Below are 26,801 nucleotides of genomic sequence, written 5' to 3'. Positions count from 1 at the left end.
CCTTATGAAACTCATCTATAGTCAACCAAAACCATCCCAACTATAATTCACCCGCTCTATCTAAGTACATGTACTCGCTTCAAACTATCCAACAATCTACTCAGTCAAAGGAAGACGGTTTACTCAGGATACTCGGCTACTTAGATCAAGTACTTGGGTGGGCCAAGTAAACCGCACCTTCCATCCTTAATCTATAGGTTTATAGATTTTCTTTTAAAAATATGTATGTTTAAAGTCAATTTTCTTGGTAAAGGAAAGAAACAAGTGGCACAAGAACGTGCATCATACGAGACAATGGTTTCCATTTTCCAAATGATAATATTAATAGTTGGCAAGCAAGCATCCAATCCAAGATAATTGCTTATATAATAATATTATTATTGCCACTCTTCTCCTTGGTGTTTGTTTGTTGAATCTTGACCCAATCACCACCACCACCACTTAAACCCTACCACTCAAACTCAAACTCACATTCACAGCCATCATTCACGGAACCAACAAAGGTGGCTCATGGGCATTCAAACACCCCTTAAAGCTGATCACTACACACCTCATTCTCATTCTTTTAGAAAGAAGCTGCTAATTCCTTATGCTTTGTATGCACTTCTTTTCATTGCCATCTTTCGTTTGTATTTCTTCCCAACGCCCACCTCTCTACCCTCCACCACCACCGCCGCCGCCGCCGCCGTTGATCGGATTCTTACTCCTCCGGCCACTGGTACACCATCTTTATACAGCTCAAAGACTCAACCTTTTTACCATTTTTCTCATAAAGTTTCAATCTTTTACCAAATGGAACATGGGTTTTCATTTCTTCCTTGTTTCAGCTTACCCCACATAACCCATTAATTATAAATTCTTGATTTTTTTATTTTTTTTTAAAGTAAATTTTTAACATTTTTGACTATCTGGAACTTTAGGCTCTTAGGTTTTTTTTTTCTAATTTACAAACCATTTATTAAAATTTCTTGATCTTGTTTTTTTAAGTAAATTCTAACCTTTTTACCATTTTTCTGATAAATTTTTAATAAATTTTGAATCTTTTTACTAAATGGAATATGGGTTTTCATGGGTTTTTAATTTTTTCCTTGTTTTAGTTTACCCCACAAAACCCATTAATTATAAATTCTTGGTCTTGGTTTTTTAGTAAAGCTCTAACCTTTTTGACTATTTGAAGCTTTAGTTTTTTTTTTTTAATTATTAATTTTAATTTTCAGATGTTGTAGAACAAGAAAGTAAAATAAGAAGAGATGGTTGTGACTACACCAATGGCAAATGGGTCCATGACAAGATTGGTCCAATGTACAACTCCACTGCATGTGGTACAATCAAAGATGGTCAGAACTGTGCAGGCCATGGCAGACCAGACACTGGCTATCTCTACTGGAGATGGCACCCCAACATGTGTCATCTCCCTAGGTTTGACCCCAACACCTTCCTTCAACTAACCAAAGACAGACACGTGGCATTTGTTGGTGACTCACTTGCCAGAAACCAGTTGGAGTCTCTCTTATGTATGCTTGCTACTGTCTCTGTTCCTAAGTTGATTTACACCAAGGTGAAGATAATAAGTTTAGGAAGTGGCATTTTGCATCACATAATGTTAATGTTTCAGTTTATTGGTCACCTTTTCTTGTTAAAGGTATTGAGAAGTCAGAACACACACCTTATAATAGGCTTTATTTGGATTCTGTTAATGATGTTTGGGCTAAAGATTTAGACGATTTCGATATGGTGGTTTTGTCGATCGGTCTTTGGTTTCTTCACCCTGCGGTGTTTTACTACGGTGATTCGGTGCTAGGATGTCACTCTTGTAATAACAAGAATTATACTGAGGTTGGATTCTATGATGTTTATGGGATGGCTTTTAATACTACTCTTAATGTGCTGGTTAATAGAAAGATTGACGTGATTGTGACGACTTTTTCACCAGCGCATTTTGAAGGCGATTGGGATTCGTTAGACGCGTGTTCAAAGACGAAACCTTTTGATGAAAACGAGAAGAGTTTAGAAGGGATGGATAATGAAATGAGACGACAAGAGATTGAACAAGTGATGTCAGCGAAGAAAAGCGTTGAGAAATTTAGAAATTTTCGTTTAGAGGCGTTGGATGTGACGAAACTGGCGTTAATGAGACCAGATGGGCATCCGGGGTCTTACATGTATCCGTTTCCTTTTGCGAATGGTAAACGGGAAAAGGTTCCAAACGATTGCGTTCATTGGTGCTTGCCCGGGCCTATAGATACATGGAGTGAGATCATGTTAGATATAATGAAAAGATGGAATCTTTAAAAAGGTTTAGAGGAAACAAGCTAGTAAAATTATAACACATGTAGATGAAGAACATGACATGGTGCTCCAAGAAATAGTTTTTTTATCCATGTACAGATGGAAATATAAAATATTCTGTATTCTTAAAGGTAAATGATGAAATACAACATCCATGTGATGTGATACATAGATTCATTCATATGAAAAGAAGGCCAGTATACATTTGTGTTTGTTTGTTTGTTTGTTTATGTTGTGTTCTTGGCTTGTCTAGATATTAACAGTTGTAATCTTGTTATAAAAAAGAAGAAAAAGTCAATTAGACTTGAATAAATGCTCTGTGTATTTTATTGTTTAAGCAACTGGCATATGATGATACATGATTGTTCACATGGATTTGATGAGAAAAGGTCATGTGCAACTTTCTTTTTTAATACTTTATAAAAGGAGGATCCAATGAATCCCATTTGTAACTTTGACAAAATTATAAACCCATTAGCTGTCATTGTTATTCAAATAATGCTTCATTTTTTTTATTATTTATTTTACTATACATGTTATCAATTAAAGCAATAGAAATTTAACATATTTTTTCAACATTAGAAACCAAAATTTGTGATAAAACTTAATTTAGTCATGATAAAAACCAAGCGATAAGTTTCGTAACAAATCACTATGAATACAAGATTCGATACATCTCGGATGTGAGAATGGAGAGTAGACTAATAACTAAAGTTTACAAAGTAGCATTTTAAGTCTCGGGCAAGTGATGACATAAATATGGTGTAATGTTCTAATGGAAAATGAGCATCTATGGATACACAAACCGACCGGAAGACTTGTTATAAAAGTACCAAGGTCCAAAAACAAGTTGTACAAGTCATACTACATGTAGCATCTTCTATATATGTTTACAAACACAAACAGACATACATGTATGGCTTTGGCATGCACGGTATGGTTACCTTAACTCGTGAGAGTGGAGTATCAAAGAAATGGCACGAGGAATGCTTCTAAGTTCTAATCATATACTCTGCACAAAAATTCTGTGATATTGCATGCCTTGCAAGTGGGTTCTTATTTTTCGAGAAATCGACCTATCGTTCAACTCAATCTTTGGAACTAGTTCCTGCGGATCTATGTGTTCTAAACCTCTTCCTACTAGTAGATAATTTACACACTACCATATATATGTGGCCATGTTATAACAAAAGATTGATGGCCGTGGAGGAGAACATTGATGTTAACACGGTTGCTGTTTGACCATATAAATTGTTGGGCCATCAAGAAGGCCCAATTGCGAAAGCTAGATGTAGATGAGATGAGATGAGGATGTTGAAGTAGATGTGTGGACCGAATAAGAAATAAGATTTTTCAGGAATAGATAAGATTTGGGAGGATCAATTGAGATAATTTGGTTATGTAAAGAAAAGACATTCGCCGACCGGGATTTTTAGTACCGAGCTTATCCCTACTTCCTGCCGCTACGCACGGTAGTTTTCAAACATGTAAAGCGGGAATAGAAATCCTTATTATGCGGATAGTAAAAAGTAAAAACAGTGGAGAATTGATGTTGTGCAACGCAGGTTACTGCTTACCTACCACCTTCCAGTTCCACCCACCAAACAACTGCTTACCTACCACTAACTTTACCAAACCATCAAACCCACAAATTTCTTTAAAAAAAAATAAACATTTATTTCTTATTTCTTCCATTTCCAACACTCACTCTGCATACTGATCTCATCATCATCAAGTAAGTTCAATTCAAGATCCCATCTTTTACTTGCTCACAATTCTTTCTTTATTCTTTAACTAATAAATCTTGAAACTTTTAGTTACTTCTTCCACTTGCATAAGTTAGTTGATTCAAATGGCAACAAACCCAGAACAAGAAGAGGTAATCTTTGCACTTATTATTATGTTATCATCTTATTTTAGTGTATGTATGTATGTATGTGAATTGAAGTCTGTTTTATTTTAGGTTGTTGTTACTGAAGCAAAGGGTCATGTGAGATTGATCACCTTGAACCAACCAAAAAAACTTAATGTCATTTCACCCAAAGTGGTAATTAACTAACTAACTAACTAACTAACTAACTAACTAACTAACTAACTAACTAACTAACTATATTCAAACATATTGTCATTCATTAATCATGTGCTTGACTGCCTGCTTGTGATTAGGTTTATCTTTTAGCACACAACTTTGAAAAGTGGGAAAAAGATGAAGATGCAAAGCTTCTCATCATCAAGGTTACTTACTTTTGCATAAATTCTAACTTAACTACTTTCTTGGTATAACAACTCAAGTAACTACCAAAGCGCATTTGGCCCAGTGGTATCTGGTGGTGGGTAATAGGTAATCCTGCAATATGCGGGTTAGGTGGATAATTAGGGGCGCAAACTGTCGCGAGCTACTTGAACTCGGATCAATAAAAAACTCAAAACGAGCCGAGCTTTTTCAAGCTCCAGCCAAGTCCAAGCCTCAAATAAAGCTCGTTTAGTTATCAAGCCCGAGCTTGAACCTTGTATGGGAAGCTTGTTAGGCTCATCGAGCCTTGTGTATTTTTAAGTTGTTATTTCTTTTAGATTTCTATGTATTAATTCGACGTTGCACAGCCAAGCTCGAGCCGAGTTTTGGCCCGTTTATGGTTTTTCTCGAAATATATAAATATAATTAAAAACGTATATAAGTTGAAAAGTAAATAATAAATGATTGAGGCCTAGCTTTAGAAAAAGAGCTTGAAACCATCTGAGCTTGAGCTCTCTTGTAAGTCAAAACGAGCCAAGCTTGAGCCTAGTAGAACTCGGCTCGTTTACACCCTTAGGTGGATTTAGGAGTAGAATATCAGCTGTTCCAAACATTACAAAAATGACTAGATTAAAAAGGTTTGTGAACTTATAGCTTTGTTTCTTGATTTTCTTATAGGGCTCGGGTCGTGCATTCTCTGCCGGTGGGGATTTAAGAGTGTTCTATGAGGGCAGGAGCTCGAGTAATAATTTTATAACTCTCACTTAATATATGCAACCAACCACCCTTTATTTTTGAAGTCATTAACAGTTAGTTCTGTCCTCATGTCACAGAGGATTATTGTCTTGAAGTGGTATATAGATATTACTGGCTCTGCTATCACATCCACACGTACAAGAAACCACAAGTCGCTCTTGTTCATGGAATCGCAATGGGTGGAGGTGCAATACTTATGGTTCCAATGAAGTTTTCGGTTGTCACAGAAAAAACCGTAAGCGTTTTACTTCCTCTTTCATTATATCAAAACAAAATATTTTAATTTTATTTTTATTTTCAGGTTTTCGCCATGCCAGAAGCAAGTATCGGGTTTCACACGGATTGTAGTTTCTCGTACATTCTTTCTCGTCTTCCAGGCCGTTTGGGTGCGTATTCAACTCCTCTTAGGAATTGCTTATTTAAAGTTAAACTTAAAACTACTTATTTGCTTTCTTTATGGTGGTTTTGTTGTAGGCGAATACTTTGCATTAACCGGGGCCCGGTTAAGCGGTGAGGAACTAGTTGCAGCCGGGTTAGCGACCCATTTAGTTCCTTTAGATGTAAGTTTGAACTTTACAAATTTATTTATCAGTTAAAAATGTTGTAAGAGTAGTTAACTGATTACTACATTCTTGTAATTCATTTTCAGAAATTGTCGGCCTTAGAAAACCAACTGGTGAGTTTGAACTCGGGCGACGAGAGTGCAGTGAAAGCCGCCATTGAAGAATTCTCTTTAGATGTTCAGATTAGTCAAGAAAGTGTGCTAAACAAGTAATGAGTCTGAAATAAAGAAACCAAGTTTCTATATTATTATTTAAAAATTTTACAAGAAACTAACGATCTTTAGTTGATTTCAGACGGGAAGCAATTGACGAGTGTTTTTCAAAGGATACCGTGGATGAAATTCTAGAATCATTAGTAAGTTTTGTATTTTTTTGGCAGATTAACATAAATTTCTTTTTGTGTAGTATAAAAATTTATTTGTAACATTGACAGGAAGCCGAGTCAAGAAAGGAAGGGAATGGATGGATTGTACCCGTGCTTAAAGGCTTGAAAAGATCGTCTCCGACTGGTTTAAAGATAACACTTAAATCGGTACGTTTCTTAAAAATAAGCGGCATAATTATAAAAGTTCAATCTTTAAGACCGTTTTGACAGTTTTTTTCTTGACAGATTCGTGACGGGAGGAAGCAAACGTTATCAGAGTGCCTGAAGAAAGAATTTAGACTCACAATAAATATACTCCGGGCCCTAACATCTGGTGATGTTTATGAGGTATTATTATTATTATTATTATTATTATTATTATTATTATTATTATTATTATTATTATTATTATTATTATTATTCAAAGTGCTCAATGTAGAATATGAATGTAATATAGTACCATTGTTGGTTTTTGAAACATATGTTTTTTTTTTGTATTTTGGCAACAAATGAAATAGGGCATCCGGGCGCTTACCATAGACAAAGATAACTCTCCAAAGGTAATCTTTTTTATTATAGATTCGGTAAAACATTAGTTTGTACTTAATATTTATTAACTCTTATTTGGTTCTTGAAATCACAGTGGGATCCTCTGACCCTCGGTGAAGTCGATAGCAAGAAAGTGGATCTTGTTTTTGAGCCATTTGAAGAGGCTTACGAGCTAAATATACCTGAAACCGAAGAACAGAGGTTAGTTTGTACTTTTTTATATATTGAATTTGTAACTTATATTGGTTTGGATGATAAATGTTCCAGTGCAAATTGGCGTATAGGTGGACCGGAAAGTATGAGGATTCGGTGTATGCGTGACAGCTCGATTAGTTGTTCTTTTTTGGGGTGTAAGTTGGCTGCAAAATAAGATGATTTATGAGTGGCATGTAATATGGGGAATGTGATGGAAGGCTATGTGTTGTTCTCAACTACACCCGATGAATAAAGATTTAATGGTCATATGCATGTTATAGAAGGCCATATGAATTAATAAAGATCTATTTGTTTGATTGTGTAGTGTTGGTGCCATTGGTTTCCTTGGAGTAGGTGTGCTTGTATGAAACCATTACTTATGTCACGTGTTATTAGTTTTTATCATTTTTAAAAGGAGAGGTAGAGTCGATATAAATGAGTTTATTATGTTATTTATACATGTTTTATAAATACTAATAATGTAAAAAATTTCTAAATAATAATAGGAAACAAACAAAAACGTGCTAAGTAAAATTCTATTTATAGCATACCATAGATAGGATATAAGGATTAAGGAGAATGATATGGAGTTAAATTGTTCCAATAGTCGAAAGATAGACATTAAAGACAGTAGAATTAGAAGTTGCAAATAACCTTTGATTCAAAATTGTTTCAAACAAATAGAACAATATAATTTTTGGTTTGTATTATAATCTTGTTTTGAGACATATTTTTTCTAATAATAAAAGTTTCTTATAATTTTACTATATATTTGTATAATATTTTTGTTATGCAACATGCTTGTCTAATAATAAAAGTTTTCTACCAATGAAACACTTCCAATGACTAGATATTTGGTTTTGCAGATTGAAATAAAAAGGTTATTTATTGCTTATTAAACCCCTTGCTTACCTTATGATTTGTAGTATCTTGACTTTTAGTAAATAAACTTAGTTATATTTTGATTTAGTAAATAATCAATGATAAAAGTACTTAGTGAGTTGGTGTTTGGACAATTTCTTTTTGATAATATAAATTTGATTTCTTTCTTAACATATAAATAAATAATTTTTTAACAACTTTTTCTTCTGGTTTACCGATGACAAGATTTCAATCTTCATAAGTTATTCGACACTTCAAATCCAACTTAAAAACCCTCACAGACGACAAGCTAACAACTAAGTAATACTCCCTTAACTCATCGTCAAAACTTGAACCAACAAACTCTTATAAGATAAAGATAAACGTAGTGGACGACAAAGCCCCAAAATTGAGGCGATATCTTGCATAACCCCCCTCTCCCCCGGTGATAAAAGGGCCGACAATTTTTTTGTCGCTAACAAACAAAGTAGACGACAAATCACCTCATTTTATAGTTTTTTCACTACCCATAGTCTAAGCAACCGAGCTATTGAACTAATCATGTAAAGTTCCAACAACTATTACCAAACAGTCAAACACCCCATATCCACAAAACCAACAAACTAATCTCCACACCACACTTCCATGGCCACAACACTCTCTTCCTCCATCAACCTCCACCACCGTCACCACCCACCACCCTACTCCAAAACCCACTTCACAAACCCCAAGATCTTCCCAAAACCCATCACTCCAAACCTCAACCTCATCCTCACCACCTGCTCATCCACTCTCCAAGACAACCCAAACCCATCTCCCACCGGCAAGTTCCTCTCATACCCAGATCTCCAAAACCTCCAATTCCTCCAAAGCTTCAACCTTTTCCACAAACTCCCATCCGGGTCAATGCTCTTAATCCGTGTCATGCAAGACCAAGAACTGGACATCACAGTTGACCTGCTGGCTGACTCTTTTGCAGAGTCCATGCTGCTGCCTAAACCTTATGTAAAGCTGCTGGCTTTTCTGGTCAAACAGTACTTGATTGAGAGGAGGAGTTTGATGCCTCATGCTGTCACTTTGATTGCTTTCCATAGAAGGGTTATTAGTGATGGACAAGGGGGTGAAGTGGAGGATATTGAGTTAGCTGGGACTGTGGAAGTGAGTTTTAATAAGCTGGGGGCTAATGGTTCACCTCCTACTCCCACTCCTCCAAAGGATGCACCTTATATTTGTAATATGACTGTCAAGAAGTCACTTAGAAGGTAGTAGTAACATTCATTCTTTCTTTTGTGTGCTTTGTTTCAAATGTTTGTATGACTACCTATCAGACTAGTCTTTTGGGTCCAGTTATTCTGTTTGGCTTGTAAGTTGTAACATTGATATCCCAGAAACTAGAACACAAACATATAAATATATAAATAAGCCTAATTGTAGTAGTAAATGTTGCGGTTATGTAGATCGTTTAGTGTCCTCAGCCATATCTTCCTTGACCCTTTAGCTTAAGACGGGTTCGTATCAATACTTCCCAGCCGCTTGGATAGTTGGCCCGATTCGAGATGGGCTATTCTCTTGGCTTGTAAACCCCACATAAGTACGGGCAACTGATGTGGGACAAGTCTCATACTTGCAATGGTTTCAGTCCGTAACAGTGCAAAACTCGGGTGTGTGCAAAGTCGGTCCGGTTCCTTTATGGAGGCTTAATCATAACCATAACCATAACCATAACCATAACTAAATGGACAGTTAACCATAGTTCGGTTAATTGTCCAATGTATTTTTCTTAATCATTTATTTTCTTTGTTCCGGTTGAAAATGGTTTGGAAATGGATATATGGTGTTCTAAGCTCGATTATGAAGTTTCGAAGCTGATTCGAAGCTTGGTTATGGTGCTCCAAGCTATATTATAGACATTGCAGCATAAGTTTAAATTTTAAAAGCTGGAATATGGAGGTGTAAAAGATGAAAATAGTTGCATAAAATTTGGAAAAACACAGACAGTCAGACATACTAGGTTCGATTTGGTTTGGTTTTGGTTAAAGTTGGTTAATGAAGACACATTAGGCGTAACCATAAGCGAATGGTCGGTTAATTAGTTAATCATAACCGTTTGTTCTGTTTGGTTATAGTAAATTCGGTGAATATTTTCAGTTAGCATTTCAATTTTTGGTTATGGTTCTATTTTTGCTTTTGAGGTTTGAATAGTAAAGGAGCATTGGGCTTTAATTTAAGATTGTTTATATATTTCTTGCCATCATGATTATATAAAATCATAGGATTTGAAGTCTAACAAGTGATTCCATTCAGGCAGGGAATCGGTTGGCAGCTTTTAAAGGCGAGCGAAGAACTTATTTCTCAAATGAGTTCAGTGAGAGAGGTTTACTTGCACTGTCGAATGATCGATTCAGCTCCATTTAACATGTATTCAAAAGCAGGATATTCTGTCTTCAAGACCGATAGCATTTTCATCCTTTTAACATTACAAAGGCGTAAACATTTAATGCGTAAACAACTTCCTCCCGCCACAAATGTCAGTTCAGAGACAAATTCAGTATACGAGGATGAAAAAGATTTTGCACCTACTGATGCCTAGAAAGTCTTGAAGTGTTAGAGTCGACTTTTATTAAAAGTCAACGCTTCCTTGATCTTATTATGAGGTATGCTGTCTAAAGCTGTAGTGTATCATAGTTTTTTTTTTGTTTTGTTTTTTTTTTCCGGTTCAGAATGTATATTTGTTGCACAAAAGAAAGTAATCCTATAATGCATACTAACATATGAAAAATACATGATGTTTTCTTGAAACAAATATCAAACATTCTCATTCTTTTATCTATGAAGATATGCGGTATCCTCGAATTAATGAGATTATGCTATACTTGTTTACAGAATAGAAAATTAGTTATTTTGAAAACATAAAGGAGTCTATAAAGTTTTCATAACATTCTAAACGCGTGCATTGCCATGCCCAATCCTTTAGAGTTTGTATAAATGATGATTTGGAGTTCTTTCACACATTCTTCCATTGACGGCCTTTCGTTACTATCAACTCGCACACATCTTGATGCTAAGTTTGCATACATTGATACTGACTCGATTGTGTATGAGCTTCGGCTCATTTCTGGATCTATCACCTTTCTCAACTTCTTTTTGTCATTCAATATATGCCTAACCTGCAATTTTCCAAAAATACCCTTGGTGACTTGGCATAGATACCGTTATAAGGTCCTTATTAGTTAGTTAAAGAACCGTACCTGAAGTACAAGATTTTGATCATTGGGTCCTTGGTTGAGATCCACGGCTCTGCGCCCTGTCAAAAGTTCAAGCAAAACAACTCCAAATGCATATACATCACTTTGTAAAGTGAGCTTTCCTGTCTGTTAGCAAAGTATCTTTATTAGCTTAGCAAATAAACACGATGACACTATAGCGTATATGTTCATAATGTTGAGGTTAGGGGTGTAAACGATCCGGGCCGAGCCTGACTAGGTTTGAGCTCTTATCATTTTGACTTAAGAGAGCTCGAGCGTGGCTTTTAAGTTGTTTTTTCAAGCTCGCCTCGTTTATTATTTATTTGTCAATTAATTTATATACAATTTTATTTATTTTATATATATTTTGAAAAAAAAAAACCTTATAAACGAGCCTAAGTTCGTCTCGAGCTTGTGTATTACCTACCTTAAAGGAGCCAAAGCTTGGCTGTGCAATGTGAAATAAATAAATATAAGTCCAAAAGAGGTAAAACTTATAAACACACAAGCCTAGAGCTCGGGCTCGATAACGAAACAAGCTTTCCTTGAGGCTCGGGCGCGGGAGCTCGAAAAAGCTCTGCTTGTTTCAATCTTTTTATCGATTTGAGCTCGAGTAGCTCGCAAGCGACTCGGTTCGTTTGTACCCCTAGTTGAGGTCAATATTAACAGAAATGTAATCCTGTTTATCATTGAACAAATAAAATTTCTGCTTACTGATGTATACTCCGGGTCGAAATAGCCAAATGTACCGAGAACCCTTGCTGTCACATGATTTTCTTGGCCCTCTGGCATTAACTTAGCCAAACCAAAATCCGATACCTGCGAAAACCGTTTAGTTTTCAGTTTTGTAAACCAAATATTAATGAAAGTGAAGAAAGTTATATATACTTTTGCTTCATAGTCATCACCGAGAAGAATATTGGTTGACTTAAAGTCTCTATGTACAACAGGTATTCCAACTGCAGAACTTGAATGCAAATAAGCAAGTCCTCTTGCTATACCAATTGCCACTTTAAGTCTCACAGTCCAATCCATCTTCTTTTCTCCAATTCCTGTAATCACTTTGTTCAGATGACAATATGCACCGAATGTTTAACTGGCGAAAATATTTACTTTTAATACCATTTAAGTGATCTTGCAGATTTCCTTTCTGCATGTACTCGTAAACCAAAAACCTGTGCTTCCCGTCTGCACAATACCCGATCAAGGAAACAAGATTTGGATGATCCAGTCTGCTCAAAATATCAACTTCAACCCGAAACTCCCGCTCCCCTTCTGCTGCTTTAAACGCCGGTAACTCCATTTTCTTGATTGCCACAATCTTCCAATAAAACAATTAATCAAGATTCTCACTTTTCATTCAAAATCTCTTCTTTTTTTCTAAGTTTTTATTAATCCCAACTATCATCTTTTGGCGCTGCTAATGGTCCCATCTTTTAACGTATTTTCCCCCAACAGTCAGCGACTAACAGAAACCTAACGCTGTTACTTACAGGTCGCTGGAAAAATGCTTTTGGCTGGAAAGGTTACATATTTTTACCGGGAAACACCACGTAAATACCACTAACCAACCACCACCACCACTTGAGTACCACCAACCTTTTCCGACGATGGTTCTAAGGTTCCGACGACCTCAATAATTGGGGGCTTTTACTAGAAAAAAAGTTCCTAAATTTTGATCTAAGGTTACAAAGATGTTTGGGACGGAAATATTGACTTTCCCAAAAAAATGTGAGTTTTCCGGCAAAATTGTTTTTCCGGCGACCTGCAACTAACGGCGTTATCATTCCGTTAGTTGTGGACTGGTGGGAACAAATATGATAAACCATTTTGTTAGCTGGGCACCTTAAAAAACCTTCATTTTCTTGTTTGCCACAACTTTGCAATACCAAACTTCAAGATTGTAATATTTTTCATTCAAAAACTATTACTTTTTCCTAATATGATATAATCATGTCTTTATCAAGATACTATATTTGGTTTTCTTTAAGAAACTATACTCAAAAGATTATAACTTTCCGAAAACTTACCTCACCCGAGTGCAGCTTTCCTTTGTAAACTTTGCCAAACCCACCTTTTCCAAGCAGGTTCTCTTCGCTGAAAGAACACGTCGCGTCCTCCATTTCCTTTAGCGTAAAAACCGACGATTCATGTCTCCTTTTCGGAGGACGGTTTTGAATATTTTGATCATGTTCAAGCTTCCAGCACTCAACAGGCCTATAAACCCCTGAAAATCCATCACACCATTAGAATTTCAAGAAATCTCGTACGAAAACTTGTATAAACAAACGACTGAGGAAACGAAACTTACATGGATCAAGATGATCGTCCGACTTGCTCCTCCTTCGTTTATTCCAAGCCGAAACCAACCCGAATGGCATGATTATTATTATTATTGTTGTTACAACATATTACATAAACATAATAATATGAGTAGTAGAGTATTGAGAGTATGTATAAAGCAAGTGTAGGTTAACTTAACAACAACCTATGAAGGGATATATATTATATATTTCACTTGAAGTAGAAGAAAAATATATGAACATAAATAGAAAGAAATATATTAACAAAAGAATACTTGGTTGGTGATCTTTGAAAATGAAATAAGAACTGATATTTCCCTCCAACATCTATGTACAACATATTATTGCATGATGTACAAGTGGTGGTTGGAATTATATGTTTGTATTTAACCATTCTACCATCAATAAATTATTTTTGAATTTTCTTGGAGAGTATTGTGGTTGCCAAGTCCTTTTCTAAGGTTTCTTTAATCATTTTATTTCCTCTTAATTTTGATTAATTTCACTATTTTTTTGGAACGATATGTGCGTGCATTTATTTCTTAATAATATTTATTATGTGATGAGATATGACGTGGTCCACTAAATGAAAATTTTCAATGATATGACGTGACAAAGATTTTACAAAATGAAATGTCTTAGTTTCAGTTTATATTAAAGATTCAAAATTGAAATTAAATTAAAACTAATTGAACAATAATATGACATTTAGTGTTTTGGTTTCTAATACTTTATCGAGGGGTTAGTTGGTTGCATTAGTAATCATTTGAAATAATTTACAAGTTTGTTTTAAAAACGGACCAATACTACAATGCTATGTTATTTACACTCTTTAAGATATTTCGAAACCTCTTAATCAATTACAACACTCTTCTCAGATACTTAAAGACTAATTTTCTTGTAAAAAAAATTATAAAAGGGGGGAGGGGTATACACAAGCATTTTTTTTTATTGATTCTATCCTTCCCCTGTTTGCCTTCTACCCTAAATGAAAAAGTGTTATTTTTCGAACTATGACTTAACGTTTGAGTTGAACTACAACAATATTCTAATGCTTTCCAACCAATTTGAGATTAAGTTGTAATATTTAGAGTTTACAAGCTATATAGACTAGTAAGATAAGAGATTATTAATTTCTTTTGTATGCATACTTGGATAACCGCTTCATTGATGCTAGATAACCATTCTATAATTTTTATTTTAGTTTCATCCACAACTTCAAATCTTATTATTTATTTCTTGCATAATATAAGATTGTACATTATGCTTGTAGTTAGGGCCATCAAAAACACCCTAGTCTACATATCATGCATACATATATGTTTTGAAACGCCTCTTGATTAAACTTGTTCTTCTTGTAAAAGAGGGGCTCTCTCTTCTTGTGTGTTCACTTTGGCCTTCTTACTTTCATCCTCTTTGATTTGACCCCACATCATAGTGTAATATCCAATTCCCGATATCGCTGCGGCCATCAAGCTGCATTATTTGTGCCTTAGGAAAAGTTAATAATGCCAAAACAAACTAAGATTGGTAACAAGTTATTATGTAATGTTTCGAAACGATTACCTTCCGTAATGAAATGTTTGAGCAAAGAAAACGCAACCAAACATGCCAGCAACTATAACCCCGAAAGGCTTGAACATAATAACATAAAACTGGCTCTTTGTTTGTGCACACCACATATATACATGGCTTTTAATTAAACTTCCAAATAGCGCCTATTAAGGAAGACACACATGGTAATCAGACTTATGGTTACTTCTTAAACCGTAAAAGTACAAGACAATGATACGCATGATATAAACAAGCTAAATTGCTTACCGTTAACACAATGACAAGTAGTGCCATGTCAAGTTCAAGCCTCCATGCTGTAGGATCTGTTTCTATGACTATAGCAAGCAAAGCGGATTGAAATGTCCCAAATAAGGTAGAACTAGAAGCCACTGTCATTACATCAGGGCATTTTTCGATTATTCCCACCTGTCATCAATAATAAAAGTAAATCTTAGATGACAGTTTAGCAATAATATATACTTGATGGACGTTAACAACATTCCTTGACGTTATTAAAAAATATGTGTTTTATATAGGGTCATGTAAAACCTGAATAATATTCCATATTGAGTAAGGTAAGGACGCGGCTGCAAAAAGTGCACAACCAAGAACCCAGTTTTCATTGTGAGATAAGAAAACAAAGAGTCGAGGAGCTCGTTGAAGATGAGTCAATGGGTCCTTTACCACGGGTCCCCTATAGAGTGTGAGCGTCACGGCTCCAACCACAGATATCAATGTATTCGACTGCTTGAACTTCTCAAATCCACCTTTGTCTTTCTATAAACAATAACAAATTAGTAATCACTATATGGTAATATAAAATATTTCTGTGTTTTAAATGCTCATAACATTTTGCTCGTAATTTTGAGTTCATGAACTAACAATATTTTTGTATAGTTGTATATCTCGGTACATATAATATTCATAATTTATTTTAATAACACTTTTTACAATCTATTTGGATTTTTTCCATGCATACAAAACTGACGTAAGTTGTCTTTCTAGGGTGCTTTTTGGAGCCACCGTCCACTTCTAATTCTGAACCAAATATTCTCTTAAACGATTTCTAATTTAAGTCAAAACAAATGCAATTATTTAAATACAATTATAATATACGATGTGATATTTTAATTAAATGAACTATATATACAGCATAAGGTACTGTCTTTAGTTTGTGAATTTTCTTATTAACCAAATGTACATGTATCATCATCATCATCATCGTACTCAGTATATCCCACCAATAGCAAAGCTATGGTAGGGTCTGAGGAGGGTAAGATGTAGACAGCCTTACCTCTACCCCATGGGGATAGAGAGGCTACTTCCGGTGAGACCCCCGGCTCGATAGTAGTTTTGCATCAAGCCTTGGACATAAGGCACATAGCACTCAATCATCGGGACGCCGGCTGATTGGTGCATGTACCCTTGTCTTTCGGCTATCAACGCCACCACATGATGCCTGATTAACCTTCCATCACTTTTAACGTTATTTTCACAAAATTAGTAAAATTACGTCAAAATTAGTGCAATTTTACTTTTGCCCACCCGAGGGTTCACACATATATACATTATATGCGCGCACCGCAAGCTAGGCACCCAAATGTACGTGTATATAAATCTATAATTTGAGCAAAACATAAACACTCTAATCCTGTAGCTAAATTCTACACCATTGTTCATCACGGAAACGGAACCCTTAACCTCATCGAAAGCGATACCATTTAAAGGTCCTTTGGTATGTGATTATAAATATATGTACGCAAGTTTTTAGTTCACTACTAGAAAACGGCCATTTTCTAACAAAGCTATCAATATCTGTCATGTGAAACTTTTTCAGACTAAAATTTCCTATGTCAAAATCTGTTTTGTGAAACATTCATATATAATTAATTTACGTGTGAACCAATTCCTTAGACAATGCATGGTTGCATGCATGCAAATATACTATATATGCATCAGTAACCGATTTTATATTCCAATGTTTGTATTTATAACCACTGCACTAATTACGGATCATTTTCTATGGTGTACATATTTGTTGATGGTTTACTTACTTAAAACCGATTTTATATTATATAGGGTTTTGTTGCATGAAAGTAGACATTTATATATTTTCAAAACCTTCAAGTCTATTTTCATACTAGCATGTTTGTTATTCAATATAAGAGCTACGTACTATTATTATTCTTCAGTTAATAAAAAGATATCTACGTAATTAAATCGAAGGAAGCGAACCTGCAAAAGACAGCAAGAATGAATGAAATAGAGGGGATCGTACAACCCATTCCAATAGCAACGATCGGTGAACTGTAACTCAATCCAACAAACGCTAGATTTTGTGCCATTGTCACCCTGTATACGTATACATACACAAATTAAAACTTAAATAATCAGATCAAGAAATCTGACTATATATATATATATATTATGATCCATATTGAATTGAAGCTCAAACACGTACATATTAAACTGACTGTCCCATGTTTTCCTACAAATGGTTTTAATTTTAGTTCCAAAGTTTCATAAATCGCTTTTTCCTTTGAAAGTTTCATAATTATTTGGAATTTCGAAAGAATTAGAAATTAACTTGGTCATTGATCTTCACTTTCCTTTACCATAATTAATATATATTAGTGATCAACTTTCTACTATTTATTAACCATGCGTTACTGTTCAAAAAATTTATCGACTGATTGCCATCGCTAGTAAGGATCATCAAGAGCAAGAATACAAACCCAACGAAACCAAGAAGAAAAAATAGTGGCAGAAGATCTTCTCTCCTGCAAAATATATAACCAATATAGAATTAAACAAACTTTAACTAACCATTGGTATTATGAACATGCTAAAACATTCAATCACGCGAACATGCATGCATTCGTTCATCATGTGTTATTTATGGTGATGATCTAGATGCAAAATGCATCTGAATTCACAATCAAACTTTTTGTTCGATTGGGTAACATTAATTTGAATGATCATATATTCATATGATGTTAATTATATTTTGTTTTGGATAACAATGGTCATCCAAGATGTTTACCTACGGAAGGTTTGAACCTGGACTATATATTAGGTCCTTACTCCTCATCACTAGGTCATCTTGTAATGATTATGATACTAATTAATTAGTTAAAAGAAAGAACCAAACTTGTTTTTAGTGACGATGAACGTGTTGTAAGGCAGAAGAAAGATAGAAGAGAGTGCATTCGTGTAGACGACAAACACCAAGGGACTTAGCCCTTTGGACAAGACGGTGCTAGCCAAGATGGTTAACCCGATGGTACAAAACTCCATTGAAGCCATTAGCATGCATGGCACGACTTCACCTAGCACCATAGCCTTCATCACCATGATTTTCTTTTAATGTATGTCAAGATAGTGAAGATTCCGTTGCAAAGACAGCCTATTTATAGGGATTCAAATTGGAGTGATGGAGTGAGTGAGTAACCCTTGAGGAAATGGTGAAGGTACTCTTAATTAATTAATTAATTAATTAATTAATTAAGGGGTTTTGTAGCTACTCGAATTGAATGGCCCAATCACATAGAGGGAAGGCAACGTAGTATATATTTTGATTATTTAATTCTCTTCTTTTTCATATAAGTTTCTATTATAATCAAACGAACAAAAGTTTTGCACATAAGTTTCATGCAAAAGAGTTAACAATAAAGTAGGGAAACTTATCATTTTGCTGATTTAAGAAATCAATAGTACTTTTATATATGTATAAAAATGAAAATTAAATTTAGTAATTTAATCTACGATAATTAATGCCCAACAAAATTTTGTTGAAGTGAGAGAACATTTAAGGAAAATACAAAATTTTCGGATTTTATAAAACTTTAATGAAAATCAACTGAGCAGATAAAATTCAGAGCTAAATTATCATTTGTTTTAAACTTTTTTATAAATTAATCATTTTTTTTTTACTTTATAGAAAATCATCCGACAGAAATTGAGATTAACCACTTCACATCACAGCGCATTAGTAAGGATTTATGCGCACATTTACTTTTAGTTCATCATTTTAAATAATGGTAAGAATATGTGATGTTCTAGTTTTATAAACATTGATTTATATAACTTTTTTACACTTTATTTCTATTATACAATATTTTAATTTATTTTATAAATTATTTCATTGATAAAGTATGTAATATTTTCAAATTTTTCAAAACATATGATGGAAAATATAAAATAAGAAAGTGGAAATACCTCACTTTGAATAAAATGAAAGGATAAGTTCATACCACATTGAAAGATGGAAAAATATGGAAGTTCTCACATGGGTATAAATATGGAATGTAATTTAATCCCACATGAAAACTTGAAAGAAAATGGAAGCTCTTTATAAGGAAATGAGTTTCTATAATAATATCCTTATATGAATGGTCACTCTCAAGTGGTCCTAGCGGAGGGTGCGTAAGCACCCGAACGCGCACGGGCTCGGGCGATGGGCGCAATATGGCGCTTTGATGGCGCACTATGCACTTCGCACGCTCGCATCGCCTAGGGCCGCCTTAGTATTTTTGTGAAAAATTATAATTTTTAGAAAATCAACCTATCGCGGTACGCGATAGGCTCCCAAAGTGACCCGCCGCGACGTGGAAGTTACGCATACTGCCACGTCACCTGACACGCGTAAGAAATGGGGATGACTCATCAACCCGTCGCGGTACGCGACGCTCGGGTAAGAAAATCAACTATAAAAAGGGGCGAAATCAGCCTTCATTTCCTGCTCAGAATTTTCTCTCTCTCAAATTTTCTTAAGGATGTTGGTATAATACCCGAGTGGTCGTAACGATATCCTATCCGATCGAAAGAAGCTTTTATACACGAATCCAAAAGCTCTACCTGAATAAGGTAAGACATTGTGTTATCGTGTAAAGTTTCTAATCTCGTGATTATCGTTATGATTATGGGATTATATTAACTTAGCTGTACTACATTGTCATTAACCTAGGTGCTTAATACCAGGAAGCTCATAAACCGTAAACTTGCAAGGTGAGACATTCGAGTTTTTATACAACTCACATTTGCGTGAGACAACTATTTTTCCGACATTGTCATGATGATTTCAAAACCTATAAAACTCATGGCAAATGGTCTAAATGTTTTCAATTATGTTTTTAAAGTATTTTAAATACATTACAGTGATTAAGTCTCTGTAGACTTATGGGATGGTTACTACTGGTATTGTGGGGTTTTGTATACAAGGCTTGCCTACTGGGCTATTACACGTTACTTATTGGACAAGTGTTAGCCAATAAGTAATATGACCACAGTCACAGATACGGTCGAGTGACAAGTACCTTTCGGTAATTTGTAAGCAGGCAGGTGTAAAAACATCTTAATGCTGTAATTGTATATGTGGCATTATAAATGAATGTACTCACCAGTATTTCCCGCTGATCAAATATTTTAAAACATGTTTCAGGTGAGATGATAAAGATAAAGGGATGGTGCCTGCGGGCCTTCCAGCTTAAATAAGTGGCTTATCACCAGAATAAAGAAACATGTTATTTTTTTTTTGTAAAATAGGGTTTATCCCTATATAACATTTGTAAGGATATAAATGGATTATATCCAACTAGATGAAATGAAAATCATGGTGTTTTACACTCTGATAATTTTTCCTAACTACGGTCCTGATGAATATTTTCCGCTGCTAAATAATAAACACCGATACCACCACTCGCGTTCACGGCTCCCCTCCCGGGGTATGGGTTCGGGGGCTGTGACAGAAGTGGTATCAGAGCCACTGGTTTAAGAAACATTTGTATTTTTAATAATACATATTCTTAAACATAAGAGTTAGGAAATCAACATGTTTACTTCTGTGATAATTATACGGATAAGATTCTAGCCATACATATTATATGGTTTATTTTAGATTTCGTTATTTAGTTAAATAGCATAAGTAACTTAATAGAAGTAGTCCAAAAATCTATCCATCACCAACATGAGTATGGATATAATAAACCCAACAAATAGAAATTAAAGAAACGCAAATGAACCCATGGTATTTCAAAATCAAAACCAACCTTAGAAAAAGAAAATAATTGGAATCGATAAGAAAAATAAAAGGAGAAAGAGATAAGAAATTGTGTAACACAACTACAGCTAGAACCACAACTCACATGGAGCTGCATAGAAACCCATATCAAAGAAGATAAATAAATGTCTAGATGAGTATGAAATATTCCAATGGGCAATCAATAATAGCAACGTAGGGACGTCTATCAACCCTCCAGCCACAATCAAAAAGTTGAAAACTAAAAAGTTGATATTTTCCCGATGAACAATCAAACCTAGGCCGGTTAGAAAGAATGATGCATAAAAGATTGGCAGTTCCACATTATGATAAAATCCCTATGCACCTTGTCAACCTTTAAACTCCAACCCATTTCTTAAGTTGGAATAAACACAACTAATCTCTAGCAAGTATACTTAAGGGAACATATGAGGCTAAGACTCAAGATATAAGATTACAAACAATACGAAGATAAAGATCTGAAGGCTATCAAATGATGGACATTAAGCAAAGCTTTACTTAGAATTATTACGGTCGGAAATCATACATCTAAAAGAACTACTAAAATATATTATTTATAATTATCGTACTTTGCTTTTCGGTATAAGGTAAAATATATAAATAGAAATGATACATATAAATAAAGTAAAAGTTGCAATAATCAACAATTTTAAATGCCAATTTGATATTCTTAAGAGAAGATAGAGTTATTAGGTTCTAAGCAAATTTACTTTCGATAAATCTGACCGGATTCAATGGATTGGTTAGTAGCCAATCATGATTAAATTCTATGTAATAAGAATTATGTTGAGAATTGTACGCCAACATGAGAGATTATTACAATTTCAAGGAGACAAGATCTCTAAGCCTATAAAGTTCAAGAAAGCAATAAACTACCTAAGGAAGTAAGGCATAGTATCAGAATATGCTGATGTATCAGAATATGCCGATGTTTTTCCAAGAGATTTACCTGGATAATCACCAGATTGATTAATTAAAATTTAGAATTTATGTCATACCAGAAGTAGCGCCAATTGCTAAAGCACCAACATATTTGCTAGAATTAAAGAAGCAATTAGACGAATTGCTAGAAAAAGGATTTATAAGACCAAGCTCATTTGGATAAGCACCAATTGAATTGATGAATATGTGTATCAATTATAGAAAACTGAATAAGGTCACAATTAAGAATCGATATTCCTTATCAAGAACTGATGATCTATTTTAATTAAACCTTAATGAGCTCGATAAATTTTCTAAAATCGATTTAATCAATTAAGGAAAAGAAAAAGATTAATGACATTTAGTAACCTTATTCCTTGACAAGTGAAAATATATACAAACACAAACAAGTAAGCAATATTTTTTTTTAATTTTTTAAACCCTAAACCAAATCAATCGGTGTCGGCAATTAAAATTTTTTTTAAAACAACTAACCAAGTCAACCGTAATATAGATGACCAACAAAGAAAGATTAAGAAGATATTTGAAATATTAGGGAACAAGATATTCTTGAGACTGTGTATAGATCGAGACATGGTCACTACAAGTTTACAATAATGTCGTTTGGTTTAACCAATGCCCAAGTTACATTTATGGGTATGATAAATCAGATTTGTAAACCGTATTTGGAATCATGATGTACTTATTCATTCCAAAACTAGTTATGATCATGTCAAACATCTTTATACTTTTTGACACTATTGAGAAAAGAAAGACTTTATGCTAAATTCTCAAAGTGTAAATTTTGAAGTACAATTTCTAGGTCATTTGATTAACAACGAAAATATTCATATGGACACTGCCAAAATAAAGGCTATGGGAAGTTCCTAAAACTCATACAAAAATCATAGTTTCTTAGGGTTAGCAGAATATTATAGACTTTTCATTCAAAATCTTCCTCGAATAGAAGTCTTGTTAACAAAGTTAACATGTAAAGAATGTCAAATAATGAACCAGGCAATAAGGAAATTTTGTAACTTATAATGCCAAAAGTTAGCAGATACCCTGAAACTCGCCTTACCAGAAGAAATTGAAAATTTCACCGTTTATAATGATACTTCCAAATCAGGATTGGAATGTATGCTAATGCAATATGAGAAAGTTATTATGCATTCAGACAATTGGAGAAGCATGAAGAAAATTATAAAATACGTGATCTAGAATTGGGAGCAATAAATCTTGCCCTAGAGATCTAGAGGCATTATAATAAACTTTTCGTATTCACAGATAATAAAAGTTTAAAATATATATTTTTTAACAAAAGGAGTCAACCTATGCGGGTCAGTCCAATATTTATCTCATAAATATCTATGAACCTTGGCAGCAAACCCTTACTATATTCATACTTCATGAATATCTACCAATCCAAGTTCATGATAGTCTTTCCTTCACATTTGTTCCCACAAATATGATCGACTAGGGACATTTAGAATAATTGACTTATTCACGGACTTAAACATGCAAAGTGGAACATAACTCAAAAACATAATCATAACCAAAACCATATGATTGAGTTTAAAATAATTGTTCCGATATCCAAATACAAAATCTGATCAAATCCAATCACTAGAATATCGAAGTCCTAAGGCGCACGTATGACCCTCATGCTTTGGCCTTTCTAGGAGTTTCGTGAGTGGATCCGCAATGTTTTGATCAGTGTGAACTTTGCGAATACATATCTTTCCCTTTTCAACTTCATCCCTTATGTAGTTGAATCTCTGCTCAATATGCCTTGTCTTTTGATGTGCACGGGGTTCCTTGATTTGAGCAAACGCACCCTCGTTGTCACAAAAGATTCAAAAGATTTCTAAAGTGTCCTGAATGGTATGGACTACCCCTAGATCGGCAATGAACTTTCTAATCCACGTATCTTCTTGAGCTACCAAGGAGGCGGCGATGTACGCTCTATGGAAAAATTTTAGCAAGTATAAAATTTAGCCTAATACGGTGACAAATGCTTAAAGCAGTAAGCATCATGAGAAAATCAAAACAAGTGTATGCTCTTAAACAAAATCTGCATATTGATTTAACAGAGCAATTAAGAAAACAATCGTGAAGCAACTACTACTAATGATACTAAAGGATTAAAAGAAATAAAAATGATAATAGTGGAATTGGAAATTCCAGGAAAAGAAGAATCTGGCTACTTACCCAAAGAAATCTACAAGAAAGGATTCTCAGCAAAAAAAATATACGATACGCCCTAAAGGAATAAGATATATTAGGATAGAAGAAAATCTACTGGCAGATTAAGTATCAACATGTTCAACTTGTTCGCAAGTGGAAAGCCGAACATCACAAGCCATTTAGGATTACTTCAACAAATTAGATTTGTCAAAATGGAAATATGAAATTAATAACAATGGTATTTATTAATTACCTATGGCAAGAAGAGGTAATGGCACAATCTGGATGATTGTGGATAGATTAACAAGGACAACTCATTGAATACCGGTGAAGGGAACTTTTAAATAGAAAAAAATTAGCTAAATTATATGTAGACAGGTTTGTCTCACTTTATGGAGTTCTTAGTGTCTGATCAAGATAATCGATTTACTTTTCATTTTTGGAAGATTTCCAGATAGCTATGGAAACAAGAGTAAACTTAAGCATAACATACCATACAAAGACTAATGGTCAAAATGAAAGGACCATACAAACATTAGAATTCATGCTATAAGGATAGTGGAAATTGGAATAACCATTTGCCACTAATGGTTATCACTTATACATTAATGCTACCTCATTTAAAACACTTTATGGAAAAAAAGTGTCAAATTCCAGTGTGTTGAGCAGAAATATGAGAAACAAATGCTTAGATTTACATTTACGGAAAAACAACAAGAGATCATCATAAGAGTTATGTAGATCATTTACGCAAGCCAATAGAAATCCGAGATTAGAGATAAAAGGATCTCCATGGAAAGGAGTAATTCAATTCAGATGGAAAGGAAAGTTGAGTCCAAGGTTTATTGGACCATTCCAAACTATTAAACGAATACGATCAGTAGCTAATTAGCTAAAGCTGATATACGAAATTACTGCCATACATAATGGACACGGGAAAGTTGTCATCATTACACAAAGGATATAAGAAATAAAGCATGATTAGCTGAAATGTTAATCAAGAAGAATGATTCAAAAGAAGACTGAATCGAAATATATTCTAGTTAACATCGGTAAATGTTTAGAATACAGAAGTAATGTAAATAATTAAACACAACTGGCCATTGTGCTTAGAAATTTACAATTACTTATGATGTTCTATATCATTAACTGACTGCATCAATTACATATGCAGAAAAGTTATAATAACCTCTCTTAAGGATCTCGAGGACGAGATTTATTCCAAGGTGGGGAGAATGTAATATTTCCAAATTTTCCAAAACATATGATGGAAAATATAAAATAAGAAAATGGAAATACCTCACTTTGAATAAAATGAAAGGATAAGTTCATCCCACATTGAAAGATGGAAAAATATGGAAGTTCCCACATGGGTATAAATATGGAATGTAATTTGATCCCACATGGAAACTTGAAAGAAAATGGAAGTTCTTTATAAGGAAATGAGTTTCCATAATAATATTCTTATATGATAGGTCACTCTCAAGTGGTCCTAGCGGAGGGTGCGTAAGCAAGAAAGTGGTTATAACGTCGCTTACTCACTCCGTTTCTGAGAGTTGAGCATCCTTGTTACCCATTTGGTTACCCCAACCGAACGTGAAATTGATAAATATATTGGGGGTTTACTGATGAAAATCCGGTACTTGGTCAAAACCCGCGAACCTTGAGGAAGCCATCACATTAGCCGGTTGGCTATCGGAAAATCACGTGAAGGCGGGTACCCTAACCCTCAAGAAATCAAGTGAGAAAGACAAGCCCGAGCCCGCTCCCCAAACCAAGGTTGAACCCACACCACAAGCCATTAACTACTCAAACTCTTCCCGACACAACAGCAACAACAACAACAAAAAAAAGAAACCCAAAACCAACTATCGAAATTATGCCGTCACCCAACCTCAACCACCACAACAAACCCAAACCCTCCCTCAAAACCGAAAACCTTATGTTGGGAACTCCCCGCTATGTAACACTTGCCAACTTCACCACCCAACAAACTTGCCTTGTCGCCTATGTACCATTTGTAACCGACTTGGCCATCTCAACACCACATGCCGATCCCCACTACGAACCCAACCCAACCAACCAAACCAACCAAACCAACCAAGAACTTTTCCCCAAAATTCCCAAAACCGATATGCACCCTACCCACCAAACCAACCCAAACCACCCCGAGCTTATTACAATTGTGGAGATCCAAACCATTTCCGCAACAATTTCCCTCACCTCACCTTTGCTAACCAAACCGTGACCGTACCTTACTACCAAACCCAAGATTACCAAGTTCAAACCTACCAACCCCAAATTCCCCAACTCAATGCATCACTCATCCAACCCATCCAAGCAATCCAAGCACCACCTCCACCTCCACAACAAGCACCTCAAGTCAACCATGGTAATCAAGGGCGAGCTTTTATGATGAATGAAAATCAAGCTCAAGTGGCAAACGATGTTGTGAACTGTATGTTTTTGGTGAACTATCATTTGGATTCTATTTTATTTGGTGAAAATCAAGCTTCGTGCTACCTTTTGGTGGCCGGGTATGAAAAAGGAATTAGCATTGTTTGTATCTAAATGTCTTACTTGCTGGAAAGTCAAAGCCGAACATCAAAGACCTTTTGGTCTACTCGTGCAACCACCTATTCCCGTTTGGAAATGGGAAGACATTGCTATGGACTTTATTACCAAACTACCCAAAACCCAAAAAGGCAACAATAGCATTTGAG

At 34.8% G+C, this 26,801-nt stretch overlaps 2 protein-coding genes, 1 long non-coding RNA gene and 3 pseudogenes across 6 annotated transcripts; 4 read left to right on the top strand and 2 right to left on the bottom strand.

Moving 5' to 3' along the window:
* Positions 1-305: 305 nt before the first annotated feature.
* LOC143551481 (xyloglucan O-acetyltransferase 1-like) lies at positions 306-2,333 on the top strand (annotated as a pseudogene). The gene is made up of 2 exons (XR_013138503.1): positions 306-718; positions 1,218-2,333. The product of XR_013138503.1 is annotated as a xyloglucan O-acetyltransferase 1-like (transcript).
* Positions 2,334-4,141: 1,808 nt separating this feature from the next.
* Positions 4,142-7,265, top strand: LOC143551490 (3-hydroxyisobutyryl-CoA hydrolase-like protein 5). Its single transcript, XM_077041906.1, has 14 exons — positions 4,142-4,168; positions 4,253-4,336; positions 4,456-4,524; positions 5,201-5,264; positions 5,356-5,513; positions 5,580-5,664; positions 5,753-5,838; positions 5,928-6,049; positions 6,136-6,196; positions 6,275-6,373; positions 6,452-6,553; positions 6,724-6,765; positions 6,849-6,955; positions 7,039-7,265. Exons 1-14 carry the CDS (start codon positions 4,142-4,144, stop codon positions 7,073-7,075), a joined length of 1,143 nt encoding a protein of 380 aa, XP_076898021.1. The 3' UTR covers positions 7,076-7,265.
* Positions 7,149-10,595, top strand: LOC143551488 (GCN5-related N-acetyltransferase 5, chloroplastic-like; annotated as a pseudogene). The gene is made up of 4 exons (XR_013138507.1): positions 7,149-7,177; positions 7,275-7,311; positions 8,403-9,072; positions 10,115-10,595. The product of XR_013138507.1 is annotated as a GCN5-related N-acetyltransferase 5, chloroplastic-like (transcript).
* A 79-nt stretch (positions 10,596-10,674) lies between these two features.
* LOC143551500 (putative serine/threonine-protein kinase PBL28) lies at positions 10,675-13,529 on the bottom strand. 2 transcript variants are annotated; one of them, XM_077041917.1, is made up of 7 exons: positions 13,367-13,383; positions 13,086-13,272; positions 12,178-12,376; positions 11,944-12,116; positions 11,770-11,874; positions 11,059-11,181; positions 10,675-10,977 (listed from the first exon to the last, which is right to left on the bottom strand). In XM_077041917.1, coding segments are annotated over exons 1-7 (1,026 nt in total). In that variant the 5' UTR covers positions 13,369-13,383; the 3' UTR covers positions 10,675-10,740. The 2 variants fall into 2 exon arrangements, with proteins under 2 accessions (XP_076898032.1, XP_076898031.1); XM_077041916.1 differs by having other exon boundaries at positions 10,676-10,977; positions 11,944-12,107; positions 13,086-13,282; positions 13,367-13,529.
* A 1,095-nt stretch (positions 13,530-14,624) lies between these two features.
* On the bottom strand, positions 14,625-18,266 carry LOC143551480 (WAT1-related protein At1g70260-like; annotated as a pseudogene).
* A 1,605-nt stretch (positions 18,267-19,871) lies between these two features.
* LOC143551478 (uncharacterized) lies at positions 19,872-20,701 on the top strand. Its single transcript, XR_013138502.1, has 2 exons — positions 19,872-19,919; positions 20,353-20,701. It is a non-coding gene; the product is annotated as an uncharacterized LOC143551478 (long non-coding RNA).
* The last annotated feature ends 6,100 nt before the right edge of the window (positions 20,702-26,801 follow it).

The sequence above is a fragment of the Bidens hawaiensis genome, unplaced genomic scaffold (genome assembly GCF_021521415.1).
Source record: "Bidens hawaiensis isolate Kalapana, Puna unplaced genomic scaffold, B.hawaiensis_p1.1 tig00016458_1, whole genome shotgun sequence".
Taxonomy (NCBI): domain Eukaryota; kingdom Viridiplantae; phylum Streptophyta; class Magnoliopsida; order Asterales; family Asteraceae; genus Bidens; species Bidens hawaiensis.
This window is presented reverse-complemented; position numbering and strand designations above follow the sequence as displayed.

Bases quoted from the DNA above. Each gene is read 5' to 3' on its own strand.
- LOC143551490 (XM_077041906.1), top strand. From the start codon at position 4,142: ATGGCAACAAACCCAGAACAAGAAGAG. The intron at 5,265-5,355 runs GTAATAATTTTA...CTCATGTCACAG, and splicing joins CTATGAGGGCAGGAGCTCGA to AGGATTATTGTCTTGAAGTG. The intron at 6,766-6,848 runs GTAATCTTTTTT...TTGAAATCACAG, and splicing joins ACAAAGATAACTCTCCAAAG to TGGGATCCTCTGACCCTCGG.
- LOC143551500 (XM_077041916.1), bottom strand. From the start codon at position 13,436: ATGCCATTCGGGTTGGTTTCGGCTTGGAATAAACGAAGGAGGAGCAAG. The intron at 12,108-12,177 runs GTATTAAAAGTA...AAGTGATTACAG, and splicing joins TCTGCAAGATCACTTAAATG to GAATTGGAGAAAAGAAGATG. The intron at 11,875-11,943 runs GTATATATAACT...CGGTTTTCGCAG, and splicing joins GTGATGACTATGAAGCAAAA to GTATCGGATTTTGGTTTGGC.